This window comes from Hemitrygon akajei, chromosome 5 (genome assembly GCF_048418815.1).
Source record: "Hemitrygon akajei chromosome 5, sHemAka1.3, whole genome shotgun sequence".
In the NCBI taxonomy this organism is placed as follows: Eukaryota; Metazoa; Chordata; class Chondrichthyes; order Myliobatiformes; family Dasyatidae; genus Hemitrygon; species Hemitrygon akajei.
In genome coordinates, this window is record NC_133128.1 from 141,223,343 (window position 1) to 141,245,879 (window position 22,537).

The 22,537-nt window shown below is 41.2% G+C and overlaps 1 protein-coding gene across 6 annotated transcripts in view; it reads right to left on the bottom strand.

The window, feature by feature from the left end:
* The window catches only part of als2b (alsin Rho guanine nucleotide exchange factor ALS2 b), a 146,128-nt gene that overhangs the window by 24,279 nt on the left and 99,312 nt on the right, over positions 1-22,537 (bottom strand). For all 6 annotated transcript variants that reach the window (XM_073046720.1, XM_073046715.1, XM_073046719.1 and 3 more), the window contains 4 exons: positions 14,725-14,836; positions 4,495-4,572; positions 3,471-3,604; positions 1,126-1,290 (listed from right to left, as the gene is read on the bottom strand). In XM_073046720.1, the coding sequence (XP_072902821.1) occupies positions 1,126-1,290; positions 3,471-3,604; positions 4,495-4,572; positions 14,725-14,836 (489 nt within the window). The remainder of the gene's footprint in view (positions 1-1,125; positions 1,291-3,470; positions 3,605-4,494; positions 4,573-14,724; positions 14,837-22,537) is intronic.

The following is a 22,537-nucleotide window of genomic DNA, read 5'->3' on the forward strand; positions in this document are numbered from 1 at the left end:
CAAATAAGGCACAAACAGCACCTCTACTTTTTTAGAATTTGCAAAAGATGCAACAAGTCACCTAAAACTATGATAAAAGTCCATAGATGTTTGGTGGAGTGTATACTGACAGGTTGCTTCGCAGCCTAATATGGGAACACCGATGCCCTTGAATAGAACCACCTACAAAAAGTAGTGGATAGAGCCTAGTCCATCAAGGTTAAAGCCCTCCCTACCAATGAGCACACCTACATGGAGTGCTGTTGCAGGAAAGCAGTATCCATCAAGGACCCCCACCATCCAGGCCATACTCTCTTCTCGCTGCTGCCAGGAAGGTGGTACAGGAACTTCAGGAGCCACACATCCAAGTTCAGGAACAGTTATTACCCCTACACCATCAGGCTCTTGAACCCCTGTGGATAATTTCACTCACCCCAATACTGAACAACCTATGGACTCAGTTTTAAAGACTACAACTCATGTTCTCAACATTTGCTTTTTTTTTGTATTTATAGAGTTTGTTGTCTTTTGCATGTTGGTTTGTCTTTGTTGTATGCAGTTTTTCATTTATTCCAATGCGTTTCTTTGTACTTAGTGTGAATGCCCACAAGTAAATGAATCTCAGGGTTGCGTATAGTGACAAACATGCACTCTGATAACAAATTGATCTTTTAAAATAAACATTAATATGCACTGAAATGCAACTTTTGAGATCACAAGCATTAAACTGCTCAATAGGATTTACACATCAGAGTTCACGTTGTGACAAGGAACCAAAGTATCCTGCAGTACATCAACCAAAAGCAACAGCTGGGTAATGCTGCAACCAAATTACACACTGTAAGCCTCCACAAACAGTAATGGGGTGTTGGGGGATATGGCTGCAGAGAGAAACAGAAACACAGAGGGGCAACAATTAAGGAAAGGGAACAAGGTATGGACGATTGAGAATGAGTCAAACAGAAGGGATGTTAGGGCAGAAAGTGAGGAGACATGAAAGGAATGATGGCACAAGTCAAAAGACCTTTAACTTCAGTGGAAACAAAATTGGAAACAATTAGAAAACTTCCTGAGGAGTTCAAGACATGCTTCAACAAGAATCTCTTCAATCAGAGGCCATCAGTTCCTTTGGCCGTTAACACTCACCTATCCTTGTGCTGCCGTTTGCTTGTGGTGAGACACACTGCAATGTTCTCCCAGGCCCTGAGGACATCTCCCTGCCCAGCAGATTCACAACCAAGTTGACTCCAGCACTCCTCAAACACAGCCTTCCATTTCTCATCAGGATCAACTGCCAGTTGGCCTAGTTTCCTGTAATTATAGCCATACAGCTCCATAAGCAACTAAATGAACTTGACTGTCAGGAATAGACAGCAAGGAAAAAAAGTGTGTGCAAGAAGCACTGTTAATGGAACCTGGCCTTTTATATCTCTGGAAAATTTCAACCTCAATAAACACATGGGAATTCAATGGTGTCAGATTAGCTTTCATATTAATACTCCAACATACTTTTAATTCACTTTTTGTGTATACATTTTTAAAAACAGTAGAACAATAAACTTCACAGTAAAACTAGTAAACTAAGTAAGCTTCAAGGGAGCATGGGAACTAGGGCCCAGGTGAACAGAACAAGAGCTTGGCAAACTTCACCTGGGAAGCAGATACCAAACCATTGCGATTTTTGAATTGGCAGATAGCAGATCAGAGTTTTATTGTACAGGTTTGACTTCTGTCCAGACTGCATTGATAATGTTTTACTGTACAATCTTTTGCCAATGCCAAGGAACTGGCATAAGTAACATGGATGGGCATGTTACACTGAACACTGAAATCACACATTACGGAATGAGTGCAAAACAGGGCAGTGCAAGTGAAGCATTGTTCTGTTACTCTGCTCACATATTTGGAGAGCAATGTATTGATTCATGCCTGCCACGTTACTGCACAGTACACATTTCACATCTCCAGGTTCAGTTCATTTCAAAGATAACTTCCTCATAGCAACTGGAATGTGGTGACTCTTTGCAAGCTACTTTCAATAGATCTATTTATTAAATCTATTATAATTGGTCTACTTTTAAATCTAAATTACACTATATATGGCATTTCCCTTTATACTACCTCATTGTTCTTATGTATTGAAATTATCTTTTTTTAGTTATGAAAAATAAAGTTTTTCCACTCTATTTCAGTGCATGTGACAATAATAAATCAACGGTACCCATGCATATTAGTCAGCTGCAAGGCGCTTGCAGGTTGATTTCAAATCAAACAGACATGGGACAGAGAATGGTAAAAATCCCCATTATAAATTAGTCTCCACTCTGGAAGTTTGCACTGGTCTTATGTTTCTGCTTTTTTCCATTGGAAACTAATCATCAAGAGTTCCCCATTAAATAGTCATTCAATGGCATGATCTGGGGGTGTGAGATGGAGGCGGCCATAACAAAAGTTCCTGTTGTGTGCAGAACTTGCTGAAACAGCCCCAGCAAAACTACCTCCAGGATGCTAACAGAAAAATGAAATAGCTAATAACAACATGATGCTCTTTAAATTAGTGAAACAGATACAAGAATGTTAACCTCAATTTGACCCTCATACATTTCTCTAGAATCACATTCAACATTTTGATCAGACGGGTCTGATTTTTCTCACTTTCACCTCAAGTGAGAAAGTGAGACAGCTTTGAAAGTTCCTATATTTTAGAGACTTCAATGACAAGGTGAATATTGAGAAATGGAACAAAAACAGAAATTGTTAAAAAAAACCTCAGCATTTGTGGAAAGAGGAGGAGGTGACTTGTCAGCTCTGCGACCTTTAGAGTTGGAAAAGAGGAAGATGAAAGTTCAGTTCAAGGATGTGTAGAAAAAGGAGTGCTTGTGATAGAATAAGCTTTTTGATTTTCAATAGCTATCAGGGACACGATGCCCATGAAACCATTCCCGTTCCAAAAGCTCATTAGTTGGGAATTAGATTTGTCCTTGCATCCTCTTGTTGTGGTAACTAGACAGTGTTTTGTTTAATTGACTGCCTTGCGTTACAGGCATGGCAGCATTGAAATCGAACTTGAAAGGTTGCACAGTGTGAACAACCCCATTTGCTGGATCCATGTGGCTCGTAATAGAGTTGTGTACAGCTTGCTGCTCCTCAAAATCTGGCACCAAAAATGAATATGAATGGCTATTTCCGGAAAATACCGCAGGAACTCCTACCAGGAGTTGATACTCTGATGGGGAAAGAGAAATTGATGGGAAAAGATTACTGTAGAGATGCTACTAAATGAGTTTTGTGCTACAAAATAATCACTCTTGTCACCACACGTCACTATCTGCAGCTGTTTCATCACTTAGTGAGAACTGAGTAGGTACACATGGCCTGCTTTGGGATTTATTGCAAGGCTTCAATTAAGGCCTCAGGTCAACTTATCAGAAAAGAATCCAGACAGCGTCAGCTGGCCAATCCAAGGCTTTTCCAAAACTGATACTACTTACAATGCATGAGCTTTCTCTCTGTCGCTGTCATATAAATTAGGTTTGAAGTACGTTCCAGCAACTTTAATCCCTGCTCCCCACTCTCCGCTGAAAGTTCCCTCAAAGTAATCACCATTTGCCATGGTCAGAACTCCCTGCAGGTAAAAACATCATTTTTAGCACTAAAGAGGTCACGTTTATTTATAAGTAATCAGATTTTCAGGTATAAATCATAGTCTAGCCGACATTTTCTCAGATTCAAGGAATAAAATCTGAAATATAGAATTTACTGGTAAGTAAATTCAACTGGTAAGGCAACATTCAGAAAAAGGAATCAGAGTTAAAATGTTCTGAAATGTTCAGAGTCAAAAAGTTCTTGGTTCTGAAGTTTAATTTGGCCTTGAAATGTAATAGTTTCTTTTTCCACAGATAATGCCTGACCTGCTGAGTGTTTGAGCGTTTCCTGGCTTTCATTTTTCAGACTCAAGTGACATCACAACGTGCATAAGTTAGTATTTCTTGCATTAAAATATTAACTAGACCTGGATTTAGCAGTCAGGTGTTTTGGAACAATCCACACCTGCAAAATCCTTGCTTTTCTTTCCCTCCCATTCAGTATGGCACAATGCAAACTTAAACACCTTCCACCATCATGTTTCAAAATTACCCAAGCAAGGACAATGGTAATCTGTCTCACCAAGTCAGCAGACTTTACCATACATCTGCAAGTTTACATTTGTGACCTAATTTTAAAAATGCCCAGACTAAACAGAGGCCACAACAAAAGCAGCAAAAATCACCCTGGGGCCTTACATACAGCTAGATCAATGGAATATAACTAATCTAATTTGCTTCTGGCCACTCAGCCCCTCAATCCTGTTCCCACAGTTGTCATTTGCCTTCTATTATGTTATCCATGTCTTGAACATAATGGAACACTGCAAGTCACTGCCTTCCATTTGGAGTTCATTGCCATTATCCTCAGTCTCTAGCCCTTAGTAAATGTCAACTCCTTTAAATCTGCATCTATAGTTGATAATTTTACCTTTCCATTTAAGATCCAGTCATCGGAGAACTCTCCTTCAAAGCTGGTGTCATCCTCAGACAGCAGGATACCATTGCCCTGTGCAGGTAAAGTGAGTATTCAATTATTGGTCTGAACTTACTGGTTTAAAATTAAATAAAGAGGAACACTCGGTGGGTGCTAGAATGTAGAACTGTACATATCAAATGAGAGAATTGTATAGCACAGAACTGGGCTGTTTTGATCCACTCCTATGCTGAACCCATTTAATTCAGGCCCATATGCCTCTTAGCCCTTCCTATCCCTGTTTAAAAGCCTCTTAAATGCAACAATTGCCTCCACCACTTCCTTGGAAGCATGTTCCAGATATCCACCACTCTATGTAAACCATACCCTCAAATTTCCTTCAAGTTTCTTCTCCCTCATTTTAAACTTGTGCCCTCTAGTTCCTCATTCCCCTCAGGTAGAACTTGGTAACAACCCAAGAGAAAGGAGTGAAGCATAGATAGACTGATTGTCAAATACTCACTCATCCTGCCATGTTCTACCGCAGAATCACATACGTTTGAGCTCAGATTGAAGTGTAGTTGTCAATGAATGGGCATGCTTCATCCCTCTGCTGCTTGCATCAAGAGGCAAAGATAAAGCATGGGACCTACAGGCAACTTCAAACTTCAACCACAAGTCCCAAGAGCTCCTACTGCCACAGACTCCGGGCCATTGGGTTAACTATGATCTTTGCACAAAAAGGGGATTTTATTTCCTATAATACTTAGTGGTGTGATTAACAGGGCAAATCATGGGTCAACAGTAAAAAAAAACTTGAGGAGTTTGGCAGCACAAAGTCATTATATATCTGACAATAGAGATATGATGCCAACAAAGCCAAGTCCAGTTTGGGTCAGGGTTCTATGCACCAAGGGCCATCTCCTCAGAATTCACTTCCAAATCTCAGACTAATTCCTCTCAAGAATAAGAAACTCTGCTTTAACTTTCCCAAAAGCTAAGTGGTACAAGGGTATTTCCCTCAATCTCTTCCTAACAGTGTGAAAAGATAATGATGAATCACAAGTAGTAATTTGTATTAATTTCAAAATGCTTTATGGATTTGAAACTGCTAAATAATGTTTAGTTTTTCCTACTCTATTGGAGATAACCTCAGTACCCACCTCAGCTCTCTTAATCTTGCAACTGATCCTGAAAATATTTTACACAATTTTCTCATACTGCTTTGAGTTTTCAGTGGAGTACAAAAGTTCAAAAATGCTAATGAGTTTCTTTGCAACTTTATCCATCTGCACACATTTTCAGGAAAGTTTATATGTGAGCCCTTGCATTCTCCCTCACCCATACCTTTCAGAGAGTCAAATTAGTTTAATTGGCATCCTGGTTAGTACACAGTAGGCTGAAGTGCTTGTTCCTGTGCTATCATTTTTACCCCTCTATCAAACCACACACATGGGGTGATGGGAGGGGGAAAAAAAGAGGCATTGTTCCAGTCTGGTGGACTGACCTCTACCTTGCTGAGACCAGACAGCAGCTCTCAAACTCTTCTCTTACTTTCCCCACAGGACCCCACCAAAGAGTACCAGGCCATTGTCTCCTGCACTATTTCATCATGGCAGAACCATTTTTCCTCTCAGCCCCAATCTCCTGCCTCCCCCCACTCCCCAAATCCCTTCATACCCTGACCAATCAAGAATTTAAATCAATGTCTGCCTTAAATGTACATAAAAACTTAGCCTCCAAGCTGAAAGACTTTCCCTTTCAGCTCCTCCCACTTTCTCCAAACCGAAGATGTAGCCACGGACATTCACTTGGGCTACAGCTATGCCTGTTTCATCATTGGCTATATGGAAATAGAGGAGTCACTGCACAGGATCGGAAAATGCAGCAGAAAATTGCAAAAGCAGTCAGCTCCACCATGGGCAATAACCTCCCCAGCATCAAAAGCATCTTCATCATCCTCAAAAAGGATGGTGTGTATGAGTATTTTCCCCTCAATCGCAGGTCCTCTACCAGAACCCTGGGAGCTTGAGGGTTCAGCACAGTATCCTCGTTGTTCCTAGTAGTACACTCTTCTGTACCAAGATCACAGATGTCCCAGGGATTTGTTGGAGCCACTTTCCCAGTCCATGTGTCATAGCTCCAAGTGCTCCTATCACCATCAGGATTACACTGGCTTTAACCTTCCAGGTCCTTTCTATATGCTCTTTCGTGCCCTGGTATTTCTCCAGCTTCTCTTATTCATCTTCCTGATGTTACTGTCATTTGAGATGGCCACATCTATTACTATTGCTTTCTTCTGGTCCTTGTCCAGTATTACTCTGCCTAGTTGGTTGGCCAGTATCTGCATATCAGTCTGTATTTGGAAGTCCCACAGGATCTTAACTCTGTCATTCTCCACTACCTTCTTGGGATTTCCCATTTGGATTTGGGAGTGTCCAATCCATACTCAGCACAGATGTTCCTGTAACAATTCCTACAACATAGTTGTGCCATTCAGTGTATAGTGTCCCTACCTGCATGCATCTTGCATCCTGCTACTGTATGCTGGATGGTTTCTCCCAAAAGCATTATCGATTGGTTGTAGAAAGCTACCTCACAATTCTGCCCCCTTCGCCACTTGCCATGGGACTTAATCGGTTAGGGTGAATTCCCTTAATGGAGAATGCCTTTGTGTGACTTTGTTGAATGTGGGCAGGTTGATGCACAGGCAGCCACCACAGACATGACAGATTAGGGCAAGGGTCCAGTGGCATGAAATGCAAGTTGACTAGGTACCCTTCACTGTCACAGCCTTCCTCTACCTTCACTGGGAAGATGCTGATACATCACAATGCATCAGTGAGGTCCCATGACCTTACCACCATCAGGCTCCGGATCGCTAGACTCCAGATGGCATCACTCTCGGGATCTCAGTAACTCATAATCCTTTCCACCATGACAACGCAGTGATCCTCAGTGATCTAACTCTACAATGGCAACACTCCAACATTTTCTCTCCTATTGACGAATCCACCGATGCTGCGTCCTACTAAGCTCAATTTTGCCTCCAACCTCTAACTCCTTTCTCAATCTGTCTCCATCTCTGGATGGCGACTATCCACTGACATCTTTTACAAACCTAGTGATATTCACAACTTCCTTGATGAAACACTCTTCCCACCCTGTTACTTGTTTAAAAAATACTACTCCCTTCCCTCAGTTCCTCCATCTCCACTGTATCTGTTCTCAGATGAAGCTTTCCATTTTAGAACATCTGAGATATCTTTTTGTTCCCTCCAAGGAATGGGGTTTCCCTTCCACCATCATTAAAGTTGCCCCCATGCACATCTGCCCAAGCCCTATCCACCCACTATCATAAAAGAGATAGAATTCCACTTGCCCTTGCTTATCATAAGACAAATGGCCTAATTCTCTCCTGTGGCACAATGAGTCTATTCCTTCATTTCTCATGGCTAAATTTATTATCCTGTTCAATTCCATTTACCTGCCTTCTCCCTGTAACCTTTGATGCCCTTAGTAATCAAAAACTTTGCTTTAAATATACCCAATGGCTTGGCATCCACTGCCATCTTTGTCAATTAAATCCTCAGATTCACCACCCTCTGGCTAAAGATATTCCTCCTTACCCCTGTTTCAAAAGGTCATCCTTGGATTCTGAGAATGTGCCCACTAGTCCTAGTCTCACCCACTATAGGAAATATCCTCTCCACATCCACTCCACCTAAGCCTTTCAATATTTGATAGGCTCCAATGACATTCCCCACCCCCCTATTCTTCAACAATCCAGCAAGTACAGGATACTCGTCATACATTAACCCCTTTATTCCCAGAATCATTCTTGTAAACCTCTGAAACCCGCTCCAAATCTTTTCTTATACATGGGACCCAAAACTGCTCATCATATTCCAAGTGCAGTCTGACCAATATCATATAAAGCCTCAGAATTACATCCTTGGTTTTGTACTCTAGTCCTCCCAAAATAAATGCTAACATTGCATTTGCTTTCCTCATCACCGACTCAACCTGGAACTTAACCTTCAGGGAATCCTGCATTTTCCTTTGCAACTCTGATTTCTGAATTTGCTCCCTATTTAGAAAATAGTCTACACTTTCATTCCTTCCACAAAAATTCATGACCACACCATACCATTCCATCTGCTACTTCTTTGTCCATTCTTCTAATATGTCCAAATGCTTCTGCAGACTCCCTACTACCTCAACACAACCTACCCCCGTCATCCAAATCATTGACAAAATGTGAAAAGCAGTCCCGACACTGACTCTGTAGAATATCACTAGGCACCAGTAGCCAACTAGAAGAAGCCCTTTATTCCCATTCTTTGCCTCCTGCCAGTCAGCCAATGTTCTAACCATGTTACTATCTTTCCTGACATACCATGGGCTCCTATCTGTTTAGCAGCCTCATGTGCTTGTCAAAGGCCTTCTGAAAATCCAAGTAAACAACATCCCACTGACCATTCTGCCTGTTACTTCCTTAAAAAAAAATTTAGATTTCTCAAGCAAGATTTCCCCTTATGGAAATCATGCTGACTTCAACATTTTTGTTTTTAATTATGTGCCTTGAAGTACTCTGAAATCCTATCTTTAATAACGGACTCCAGTATCTTACCAACCACTTAATTAAGGCTACGTGGCCGATAATTTCCTGTCTCTTATCTCCTTCCCTTCTTAAAATCATGGCGTAACGTTTGCGCCTTTTCAGCCTCTGGAACCATGCCAGAATCCAGTGATTCATGAAAGATAATTACTTATGTCTCCACAATCTCTTCTGCTACCTCTTTCAGAAACATGGGGTAGTTCATTTGGTCCAGGTAATATATTAACATTCAGACTTTTCAGCATCCTAACTATCTTTTTAGTAATAGCAATTACACTTCTGCCCCTGACACTCAAATTTCCGGCATAATTCTGGCTTCCACAGTGAAGAATGACTCAAAAGACTTATTCGGTTTGTCCATCATTTCTTTGTCCCCCATTACTACCTCTCCAGTATTATTTTCCAGCAGTGTGATATCCACTCCCTTTTTCCTTTACCTCTTTATATATCTGAAAAAAACTTCTGATATCCTACCATTAAATAGAATAACAAACTGTTTAAATGAAATACAGTCGGCCCTCCTTATCCGCGAATTCTGCATGTGCAAATTCAACCAACCGCGAATCACGAAAACCCGGAAGTGCTCTTCCAGCACTTGTTGTTCAAGTATGTACAGACTTTTTTTTCTTGTCATTATTCCCTAAACAATGCAGTATAACAACTATTTTACATAGCATTTACAAACCCTGTTTCCAGAAAAGTTGGGATATTTTCCAAAATGCAATAAAAACAAAAATCTGTGATATGTTAATTCATGTGAACCTTTATTTAACTGACAAAAGTACAAAGAAAAGATTTTCAATAGTTTTATGGACCAACTTAATTGTATTTTGTAAATATACACAAATTTAGAATTTGATGGCTGCAACACATTCAACAAAAGTTGGGACAGAGGCATGTTTACCATTGTGTTACATCACCTTTCCTTTTAATAACACTTTTTACTCGTTTTGGAACTGAGGATACTAATTGTAGTAGATTTGCAATTGGAAATTTTGTCCATTCTTGCTTGATATAAGGCTTCAGCTGCTCAACAGTCCATGGTCTCCGTTGTCTGATTCTCCTCTTCATGATGCGACATACATTTTCAATAGGAGATAGATTGGGACTGGCAGCAGGCCAGTCAAGCACATGCACTCTGTGTCTACAAAGCCACGCTGTTGTAGCCCGTGCAGAATGTGATCTGGCATTGTCCTGCTGAAATAAGCATGGACGTCCTGGGAAGAGACGTCGCCTTAATGGCAACATATGTCTCTCTAAAATCCTAATATACGCCTCAGAGTCAATGGTACCTTCACATACATGCAACTCACCCATGCTGTGGGCACTGAAGCACCCCCATACCATCACAGATGCTGACTTTTGCATCTTTCGCTGATAACACTCAGGATGGTCGTTTTCATCTTTGGCACGGAGAACTCAACGCCCATTTTTTCCGAAAACTAGCTGAAATGTGGACTCATCTGACCACAGCACACAGTTCCACAGTCTTTCGGTCCATCTGAGATGAGCTTGGGCCCAGAGAACTCACCAGCGTTTCTGCATTGAATTGATGTATGGCTTCCTCCTTGCATAATACAGTTTCAAGTTGCATTTCTGGATGCAGCGATGGACTGTGTTAAGTGACAATGGTTTTCCGAAGTACTCCCGAGCCCAGGTGGCTATAATTGTCACAGTAGCATGACGGTTTCTTAGGCAGTGCCGCCTGAGGGCTCGAAGATCACGCGCATTCAACAGTCGTTTCTGACCTTGCCCTTTATGCACTGAGATGTCTCTGAATTCTCTGAATCTTTTCACATTATGTACTGTAGATGTTGAAAGACCTAAATTCTCTGCAATCTTGCGTTGGGAAATGTTCCTTTTGAACTGACTAACAATTCTCTCACGAAGTTTGGCACAAGGGGGTGAGCCACGACCCGTCCTTGCTTGCAAAGACTGAGCCTTTGATGGATGCTACTTTTATCCCCAGTCATGATACCTCACCTGCTACCAATTAGCCTGCTTAATGTGGAGTCTTCCAAACCGGTGTTACTTGAATATTCTGTGCACTTTTCAATCTTATTTTAACTCTGTCCTGACTTTTGTTGAGTGTGTTGCAGCCATCAAATTCTAAATTTGTGTATATTTACAAAATACAATTAAGTTGGTCCGTAAAACTATTGAAAATCTTTTCTTTGTACTTTTATCAATTAAATAAAGGTTCACGTGAATTAACATATCACAGATTTTTGTTTTTATTGCATTTTGGAAAATATCCCAATTTTTCTGGAAATGGGGTTTGTACATTGCATTAGGTACTATAAGTAATCTAGAGATGATTTAAAGTATACGGGAGGATGTGCATGGGTTATCATGGATCGGGATCGAAAAAAATTGGAAGTTCTCTTACTCAGTAAGATGGAACAGGTACATCCGGTATTATTTAGCGTCAGTCAAGCGTTTGTCTTAGTATATAGTATATATTTGACCTTTCTATGCACATAAAACACTTAAGAACGTATGTTTCAGCGCTGGACTCGGGAACTTATTCTCGAGTTCGATCCAGTGACAGGCCACTATTGAGTGTGCTCTCCACCATGCCGGGTTGATGTGAGGATCAAAACCCCAAAACCCAATAATTAAACCACTGTGTTGCTTAGTAATAATTGTTGCTTTCATCGGGGCAGAGCCCTTCGAATGCTCCATTAAAATTGTTCCGATTGTTGACCGACTGTAGCCTAACGCTTTTCCAATGACCGTAGCGTTTCACCTCTTTCCAATCGCTTTATTATTTTCACTTTATTTTCAATTGCGATCGTGATTATTTTCGTGAACATAAACACTGCGGATTCAGAGTTCTACCGCCGGGTCCTAATGTCCACCACACTGAGAAACGTTAAATAAGGTCTGGGGTTCCGCTGGGTCCAAGGATCCACCACATTGAGACTCGAACATCCGCAAATTTTGGTATCTGCCAGGGGGGTCCCGGAACCAATCCCCTGCGGATAAGGAGGGCCGACTGTACAGAACAAATTACCAATACTAACAGTACTATAAAACTGTATTAGTTCCTAATAGTTATTCATGGAATAATTCATCCAGTTTACACTGTGTTCTTTTGACTGTAAATGAACAAAATCAGCGCAGACACTTGGTTCAGATGGACTGCCTTCATACAATGTTTTCAATGATCGCACTCTCTAAATTTTCATTTTCACTGTAACTAACATTCAAGATGATTGTCGATAACTTCAAATTCTTCTTGATTCCTAACTTGAAACTACTTCACTACCTCATTTTCACTTCTGACCGTTTCTGGCATCTCCAAGTCTGAATGCTTTACACCAGTGAGCTAAACAATTCTGTATTATCTTACTACATAGTTCTCACCAACAATCAGTAACAAAAATCACAGCTTTTTGAAAATATGCACACGCAACTGAGACCATTTAAAAACTGCTCACTTGAAGCACAACGTAGTGTCTAATGGCCACATAAGTGCACATGACTGACGCTGTACAGCAATAGTCTCCTGTCCCAATTAAGTGGCATTGCATCCCAAATAAACAAAGGGAAACCCAGCCATTTCCTCAAATGGTGTTTGTTCTTTAAGAGTTGTCCCAAATAAGCAGCTAGCCCAATGAACCAAAGTCCACTGTATTATATGCCCTCTCTTTTGCCTTGATGCCATCTTTTGACTTCCCTTGTCAGCTTTAGTTGCCTCATCTTCTGCTTCGAATATTATAACCATATAACAATTACAGCACAGAAACAGGCCATCTCGGCCCTTCTAGTCCGTGCCGAATGCTTACTGTCACCTAGTCCCATTGACCTGCAGTCAGCCCATAACCCTCCATTCCTTTTCTGTCTATATACCTATCCAATTTTACTTTAAATGACAATACTGAACCTGCCTCTACCACTTCTACTGGAAGCTTGTTCCACACAGCTACCACTCTCTGAGTAAAGAAGTTCCCCCTTGTGTTACCCCTAATCTTTTGCCCCTTAACTCTCAACTCATGTCCTCTTGTTTGAATATCCCCGACTCTCAATGGAAAAAGCCTATCCATGTCAACTCTATCTATCCCCCTCATAATTTTAAATACCTCTATCAAGTCCCCCCTCAACCTTCAACGCTCCAAAGAATAACCTAACTTGTTCAACCTTTCTTTGTAACTTGGGTGCTGAAACCAAGGTATTACTTTGTCTTTGGGGTGTATCTACTCCGTGCCTTCCAAACTGCTCCCAGATCTACCACCTATCGAGCCTCTGTATCTAGTAATAACTCTCTATAACTTCTACAATCTCCAAAGGGGTCCTACTTCTAAGCACATCTTTCCCTGCCTTCTTCTCCTCCATTTTCCATAGGAATCACTCCCTATGCAACTCCCCTGACTACTCGTTCTTCCCCACTGATCACCCTCCTTGCACTTACCCCTGCAAGCATGGCAAGTGCTACACTTGCCCCTATACCTCCTCCCTTAAACAGTCTTTCCAGGAGAGGCAACACCTCAGTCTGTCAGAATCATTTATTCTACACAGCACAGCCTCCTCACGTTAGTGAGACCCGATACAGATACAGCCTGCAAGTGTCACCATGCTTCAGACACCAACATAGCATGCCCACCACTTCCTCAACCCTACAGAAACTGAAACTTGATCACCAGTGCTGCACAATGTTATGTGGCTGCTGGGCTACCATACTGCCACAATGAGGTTCAACTCAAGTTGGAGAAGCAACACTTCATCTATTTGGGTAGCCTCCAACCTGATGGCATGAGCATCGATTTCTCAAACTCCTGTAATTTTCCTCCCTCCCTCCTCCTCTTTTTCCATTCTCCATTCTGGTTACCCTCTCCCCTCCAGTTCTCTCCCCACCCCCACTCCCTTTTCTTCTATTGTCTGTCCTCTCCTATTTGATTCCTTTTTCAGGCCTTTACCTCTTCCACCTCCCACCTCTCAGCCCCTTACTTCATGGACCCCCCCCCCCCCTCCACTTTTCCCCTCACCTGGTCTCTGCCACCTTGTACTCCTTCCCCTCACCCTATTCTGACTTCTACCCCTCTCCTTTCCAGTCCTGAAGGGTCGCAGCCTGAAATGTTGACTGTTTATTTCCTCCCCCCCTCCAACCCAATGCTGACTTGTGTTGCTCAAGATTTCCAACACCTGCAGAATCTCATGTTTTTGAGTAATTCTGTTGTATATCTCATCCACTTGCCTTCGCCATTTTTCTTCCACAATGCATTACTACACACATGATAAACTGCATCTGCCCCATCCCTGGTCATTGTACATTCTCTTTTAAGTTACTTTTGACATCAAATACACCCAACTGCAAATATTTATTAGAAGTATTGCAAATCAATTGGCCATGCATAGTTATCCTACTGTTGGGGGTCAATTATCCAAATAATCTGTTCCTTCTCCACAGATGCTTTTTATTGACCTTTGATAACAAGAGGCTAAAAACTGAATCAAATATACCCCTTCCTGAGATTAAGAATCTTTACCACATGGTTTGAGATGCGATAAGTTAAGTAAAATACTAGCTTGGTTATCTGCTCTGGTAAGAATGATTAGCAGTGGGTAGCTTGTTAACAGTGCAGAAGCTTTTGTCTATCCATGTAATACAAACAAATACTCACCATCATTTTGTTGTTGCTGAAGGTGCCTTCATAGTACAGGCCAAACTGAGTGACCACAACTCCATTCCCGTGGCGAGTGTCATCCAGCCACATGCCCATGTACTTCTCTCCTCTGTAACGGGGGGGGGGGGGGGGGTGGAATTTAAGCAAATTTGTTCATTGGAATTGAGATTGAACAAATTCTGGCAACATTCGTAAGGATTTAAACAGAACAGCATACAAGTCTATCAGCACATGATAGATAGGATAGGTAGGAAAGGTAGATGCATGTTTGGTTGAGTACTTCGAAAAGATCTAAACACTGAAAATCATGCAAAGGGAAGCAGGCAGCACAGGGGAAGCATGAACAAGCAATGCAAGCACAGAATTATAAGATCTATTTTATCTAGGTCTTCCTCTAATGCCAAGATCACCACACTTAGCAGTCCTTTACTACATAAAAACACGATTTCTAGTTAGTGCGAGAATGAACCTACGTTACCAAGTAGCATCATTACATGGCCTGTTTTTACAATTCATTGCACTTCCCAATAATGAAAGTGTGATTTGGAAATCCAGCTGAGAAAAGCAGTGGTACATCATAATTCATTGTCACCCAAGACTTGTAACTATAACTTTTAACATGGGAAAACATTCATCGTTACGTCACAAATCTGTAGCCTGCCAAATAAATGGACAGCAAGCCAAAAGAGGTCCGCCATAATTTAAAGCATGACTTTTAAAAAGACCGATCAGATCAGTGAATTTGAACTTTATGGTGAGTTCAGCAATGTCAGTGGCAGGGCAGAGGAAATTGGAGATGTTCAATGATACAGAGCGAAGTTGGGATAGGTGGTGGGTGTTGAGAGACGGCAGAAAGGTAGGAAAAGTCTGATATAGACATTGCAGTGACGGATTGGCTACAAAGGAGAACTACAAGTGTACTGATGAGAATTTTAGACAGGCAGCATTGAATGATAGAATGGGATTGTAGGTCAGAGAGAATAGGATGATAGAACATTGAGAATATACTTCTAGCCTCTCTGGCACCAGAGCTTTGGGCACACTGAAACTTCCAGAGTTTGGTAAATAAAAGGACAGAATAGAATGAAATTGGAGATAACAACAATATGGATGACCTTCAGGAAGAGATTGGTTAATGATGAACAGATTAAGGTCACAACTTTGATTCCGAGTCTGGCAAGAATGGGGAAACTCAACACCGTGACTTGTTGGCATAACTAACGCAGGTGAATTAGAAAGGAATGCAAAGCTATGCATTCAGAAATATTTGAGCAGGAGGAGGAAAAAGCCAGCATGGAACTTAGGCAATGGTGTGGACTGGTTGGGCCAAATGGTTGGTTGCTCTGCTGTACTTCTATGCCCATCTATGATATTACTAAAGTGAAAGAATGTGACCTCTGTAATGGAGGGTCAATTGGTGCAGAAAGTGCAAATAAATAATCTCAAATTGAGGCAGTTGGGGTGCAATCAGATAAAAAGCCCATGTCGAAGATATTCTTTGCAATGAAGGCTCAAGATGCTGATGGGGGAAAAATCCAGAACCAGATTTCAAGTTGTGGCATTCTACAGCAAAGTAGAATTTATACTTGCTCCAAGTTGAGATTCATAAATATGAAAGGGCATCTCTATTGCAAAGATAGCTTCTGGACCTCCCATTGCTGTTGATTCTTAGACAGTAGTTGATAGTCTGGGAAAATCCCACTCAGCTGAACAATGAGTCTCACTGGTATGCTTCAAAAAGGGCAAGAAGATTGTTTATCATGCTCAGAATGTCACATGTAACTTTGGTTGGAGACATTTCTGTGATTTGCTTAGAAACCCAATTAGCAGCGTCCCAAGAGGAAAAAGATGGAGATGATTAGCAGATTGCCAGAATATTTTTAAGAGTTTTTTTAAAAAAAAAGTTGGAAAGCTCTAGTTTCAAGTGCTTTATCTTCCAGCCTTGTGGGAATGCTTACAGTCAACATCTCTTCCACTCCAAACGGTCAGCCAAAGAGATTCTTCAAGTGCATTGTACTTCTGGAGATAGAACAGTATTTTTGAGCAATGCTACCATCCACGCCACCACTTCCTCATTCTTGTTCCAGTCCTTCTAAATATATTTCACAAAGTATTTCAAATCCCCATTCACACTCAGGTTGGAGTCAGTACAATTAGCTAATACCCTCATGTGATAACTGATGCCAGAAGTTCACCAGTTTTCTATATTCCATTAATCTGGCATTCTGGGGTCTTTGTGGAGCCAGGCTAGTAGATTTTACAAACTACTGAAATATTATTCATATATTAACATTAAAGAAGTTACATGCAAAATAATACATTTTCCAGTGACCCAAGTTTCAAAGGAGCAAGAGAACTGAGTGTTTCGGTGAGTAAAAGTAGTGAAAAGTGAAAGTAGGGTCTTCTCTTATAATTAACCTAGTTTCATCCCACAACCAAATAATTCCTACCACAAACCACTAGTTAAATTCCCGAGGAGGACTTATGTACTCAGGGCACCTTAATATGAGAATTAAACTAATTGGGCCCAGCCAGCTGAGTGGAATTTATCATGTGAATGTTCTTCCTGCCCCAGGATGGTCAACACACATCAGGGCATCACGTCCAATCACTTTTTGGGAGATTCGTCCAATTTAATTCCACTAAATACATTTTTCCTCCCACATTCCAGCAATTACCATTCCAACTTTACATTAGAAAAATAAAGTTACTGTAGAATTTGAAACGTCCAACTTCTTATCCATTTGGTATCAGAACGAGTTCCCTCCCTAGAGCCTCAACTCCTTCCTGTAGAGTTGGACCTTAACATTCCTCTTCCCTATAAAAGGTTTTTCACTTGTTTAGTAACATTGGCAACTCTGACATCAGTGTATCCCTAATCATTGAATGTCCTGTTGTGTGGTCCTCCATAACCTACCCTTGGACTGTACGTATAACTGAAGTTCAGACCTCCACAGCACAGGCATCCTCACCAGAATTTGGATCGGAAACAAGTTTCTGCTCATCAAACTCCTGGAAAATCCCTCATTACTTCAAGATGCTCACTTGCTGATTACACTACCAAATTTTGTTGTAGTGTAGACACCTCCTACAAAGCCAGACATGGAGACTTCAGTTGGCACACCACTAGCTCCTGAAGCATGTGGGAAGCATTTCCTGAATGCAACTGTTCAGAATGTTAACAGGGGATCACAGGAATCATACTACTTACTCTGAACTCCTCTTTCACCCTCTTTTTCATTTCCAGCTCTTATTTCCAATTACTCCAAATTTCCATTTTAAAGTCTTCATTTAGTTTCCCATTCATTCCTTTAACCAGTTACACCCTCTCCATATACAAAGCATTATAGTAAATACTTACAGTAGAATTAATTTTAACTTAGGAATTTTATGTATTGCACTGTATTTCTCATCAAAACAAATTTCATGATATATGTCAATGATAATAAACCTCATTCTGATTAGTGCTTTTTTAAAAATAGCACTTGTACCAAAATAAATTAGAAACTTTGAAGCTGCATTTAAGCAGGTTCCATATGTACAGTCGGCCCTCCTTATCCGCGGATTCCGCATGCGCAGATTCAACTAACCGCGGATCGGGAAAACCCGGAAGTTCTCTCTCCAGCACTCGTTGTTTGAGCATGTACAAACTAGTTTTTCTTGTCATTATTCCCTAAACAATACAGTATAATGACTATTTACGTAGCATTTATGTTGTATTAGGTATTATAAGTAATCTAGAAATAACTTAAAAGTACAGGCAGTCCCCGGGTTATGAACGAGTTCTGTTCCTGAGTCCGTCTTTTAGTCGGATTTGAAGTCGGAACAGGTACATCCGGTATTATTTAGCGTCAGTTAGTCAAATGTTTTTCTTAGTATATAGTACATATTTTACCTTTCTATGTATGCATATAAAACACTTAAGAAACATACGTATTTCAATAATTAAACCATTGCATTGCTTAGTAATAATTGTAGCTTTCATCGGGGCAGGGCCTTTCACATGCTCCATTAAAATTGTTCCGATCGTTGACCAACTGTAGCCTAACGCTTTTCCAGTGACCGATGGCGTTTCACCTCTTTCTGATCGCTTTATTACTTCCACCTTACTTTCAATTGTGATCGTGATTATTTTCGTGAACAGAAACACCACGGATTCAGAGCTATACCACCAGGTCCTAATGTCCACCGCACTGAGCATGTTAAATAAAGTCTGGGGTTCCACTGGGTCCTAAGGTCCACCACACTGAGACAGGTTAAATAAGGGACTTCAGCATCCGCGATTTTTGGTATCCACGGGGGGGTCTCAGAACCAATCCCCCGCGGATAAGGAGGGCCGACTATATTTGCCCAATCAAGGGAGATGCAAATCTATGTTCCCAGCAGCTTTCAAATGGTTTATATTTACAGACACAGGATAATAAACAGTGACCCATCGTACAAGTGATTAACATTGCCTGGAAGTTTAAGATATAGAAAATATCAATTCAAAATGTTTCATTTAAAAGCTATAACCTCTCAATACTCATGAGTAAATTTCCACTCATCATCCCCACTTTAAAGTCATTACTCAGGATTGCAATTCAATCCTCACTGCGCAAGACTCGTTTGGGAGTTCTTATACAAACTGGCTATGAGCTTGCTGAATCTACAACAATTACATTTCAAAATTACTTCATCACATATAAACTACTTCTATCCTTTGAGCACACTCAAGTTAATGGACATAGACTGGGAAGAACTAGCTTGGCGAATTAATATTCCAGTTTTGTTAATACTCAACATCAATTAATCTGGAACACAAGAGTTGGGCAGAGCTTCTTTCCAACTGCCAGCAGTTCCTTAATGTTAAGCAAATACAGTTGTCCCTCAGTATCCACGGGGGATTGGTTCCAGGATCCTTGGATGCTCAAGTCCCTTATATAAAATGGTGTAGTATTTGATATAACCTACGCACATCCTCCCGTATACTTTAAATCATCTCTAGATTACTTATAATACCTAATACAATAATGTAAATAGCTGTTTAGGGAATAATGACAAGAAAAAAGTCTGTACATGTTCAGTACAGATGCAACCATCGTAGCTCTGCTGGGAACGCTGATGCTGCTTTGGCATCAGCCGATGCCGATTCTCCCGTGATCTCTAAGTTCTGGAGGCTGCAGCGCTTTACATAGCTAGCCAGCCATCCCTTACTAGCCTTAAACTCCTTCCTCTTGCTCACAACACAAGTAGTGAACGAACGAGACACGAGGCGAACAATGCTCAAACAACGAGTGCTGGAGAGAGACAGAGGATCTGTGAAATGGTGGGAGGCTACAGAAGGCTATGCCGACACATCACTTCAATCATGTGGATTCAGCATAGCGCTTGGTGCGCGGCAAATTCAAGTTTTGCTTTTTGGAACTTTCTAATTTTTTTTCCAAATATTTTTGATCCGCAATTGGTTGGAACCCATGGATACAAAGGGCCAACTGTACACTGGACAATAACATTAGATCAAGATAATCCTGCATATCAGTTATTTTCTATTGACCTGACAACATCATACTCCTACACCAAATACTAATAGTTTTCCTGCATATGAGCAAGGAGGGGCTGACAAATCACTGGATACAGTTCTTTGGCTGCATGAGGTAGCAATGATCAGAATGTGGATATTCATATGCTACTATTACCAAGAAAGAATAATCATATGTGAAGTGTATTCTATTTTAGGAAAATTTCAGCTCAAGAGCACTGATTTTATTCTACATTTTAACCCATTGTCTAGTTCATGCATAAAGTGGCTGCTGACGGGAGTGAGTGAACTGGAAATATTACAATTGTAGGAGATGGAGAGTGGTAAAAGAGATTTTACTAAGGAGAAATGGACATGTGCATTTCCTCCTCTTGACCAACAACTTTACCTGGTGTGGTGACAGACTGGATTAGAACACAAAGGTCACAACCATGTCCAGGATCCTGATTGGCATTGGGTAAGATTTCCACAAGACCTCGGAGCAGAATTAGGCCATTCTGCCCATTGAGTCTGCTCCACCATTCAATAATGGCTGAACCTTTATGCCCTCCTCAGCCTTCTCCCTGTAACCTTTGATGCTCTGTCCAATCAAAAAAAGCTATCAAGCCCTGCCTTAAACACACCAAGTGTCCTGGCCTCCACAGCTATCTGCGGTAACATATTCACCACTTTCTGGCTAAAGGAATTTCTCTACAGCTCTGTTTTAAATGGACGCCTCTCTATCCTGCAGTTGTTCCCTCTTGTCCTAGACTTCCCCCACCATGGGAAACATCCTTTCCACATCTACTGCTAGGCCTTTCAACATTCAAAGAGTTTCAATGAGATTCCCCCCCCCATCCTTCTAAATTCCAGTGAGTACAGACCCAGAGCTACCAAACGTTCCTCCTATGATAACCCTTTCATTCCCAGAATCATCCTTGTGAACCACTTCTGAACCCTCTCCCAGCAAGTCTTTTCTTAGATAAGGAGCCCAAAACTGTTCACATATTCAAGGTGAGGCCTCATCAGTGCCTTATAAAGCCTCAGCATCATATCCCTGCTCTTGTACTCTAGACCTCTTAAAAGGAATGCTAACATTGCATTTGCCTTCCTCACCACCGACGCTACCTGGAAGTTAACCTTTAGGATATTTTGCACAAGGACTCCCAAGCCCCTTTGCATCTCAGATTTTTGGATTTTCTTCCCATTTAGAAAAAAATAGTCTGCACATTTATTTATACTACCAAAGTGCATGATCATGCATTTTTCAACATTGTATTTCATTTGCCACTCTTGCCCATTCTCCTAAGCTGTCCAAGTCTTTCTGCAGCCTACCTGTTTTCTCAACACTATCTGCCCCTCCACCAATCTTTGTATCATCTGCAAACTTGGCAACAAAGCCATCTATTCCATCATCTAAATCATTGGCATACAGCATAAAAAGAAATGGTCCCAACATGACCCCTGCAGAACACCAGTCATAGGCAGCCAACCAGAACAGAATCCTTTTATTTCCACTCGCTGCCTGCCACCAATCAGCCAATGCTTCAACCATGCCAGTAACCTTCCTGTAATACCATGGGCTCTTAACTTGGTACACAGCTTCATGCATGGCACCTTGTCAAAGGCCTTCTGAAAGTCCAAATATACAACATCCACTGCATGCCCTTTATCTATCCTACTCAAAGAATTCCGACAGACGAATCAGGCAACATTTTCCCTGAAGGAAACCATGCTGACTTTGTCCTATGTCACCAAGTTTCAGAAGAACTTTACCCACATCAAGATCAACCACAATGAATTGAGCAACCAGGAGACAATGCAATGTCCTGAACACACCTTCTCTTCACACAGTATTTTATGAAGATGAGAGAAAGATTGGGTTTTTGTTTGTCACATGTACATTGAAACATACAGTGAAATGCATAGTGTCAAATCAAAATCAGCAAGGACTGCGCTGGGCAGCCCACAAGCGCCGTCATGCCCCCAGTGCCAACACAGCATGCCCCCAACTCAATAACTTTAACCGCACATCTTTGGAACGTGGGAGGAATCCCATACAGTCACAGGGAGAACATACAAACTCCTTACAGGCAGCGGCAGGAATTGAACCTCAATTATCCAATCGCTGGTGCTGTAAAGCAATACACTAATCGCTATGCTGCTGTCAGACTGAATGTTTTAAAACTCAACCCAGCTGTCAGAGAATAAATTATGATTAAGTGTGGCTGTGTGATTCATTGTGTGATCTGGAGCCAAGGATGTAATAAAGGCACACTATTCCAAGTCTAGTTTAGCATTACAAAAATA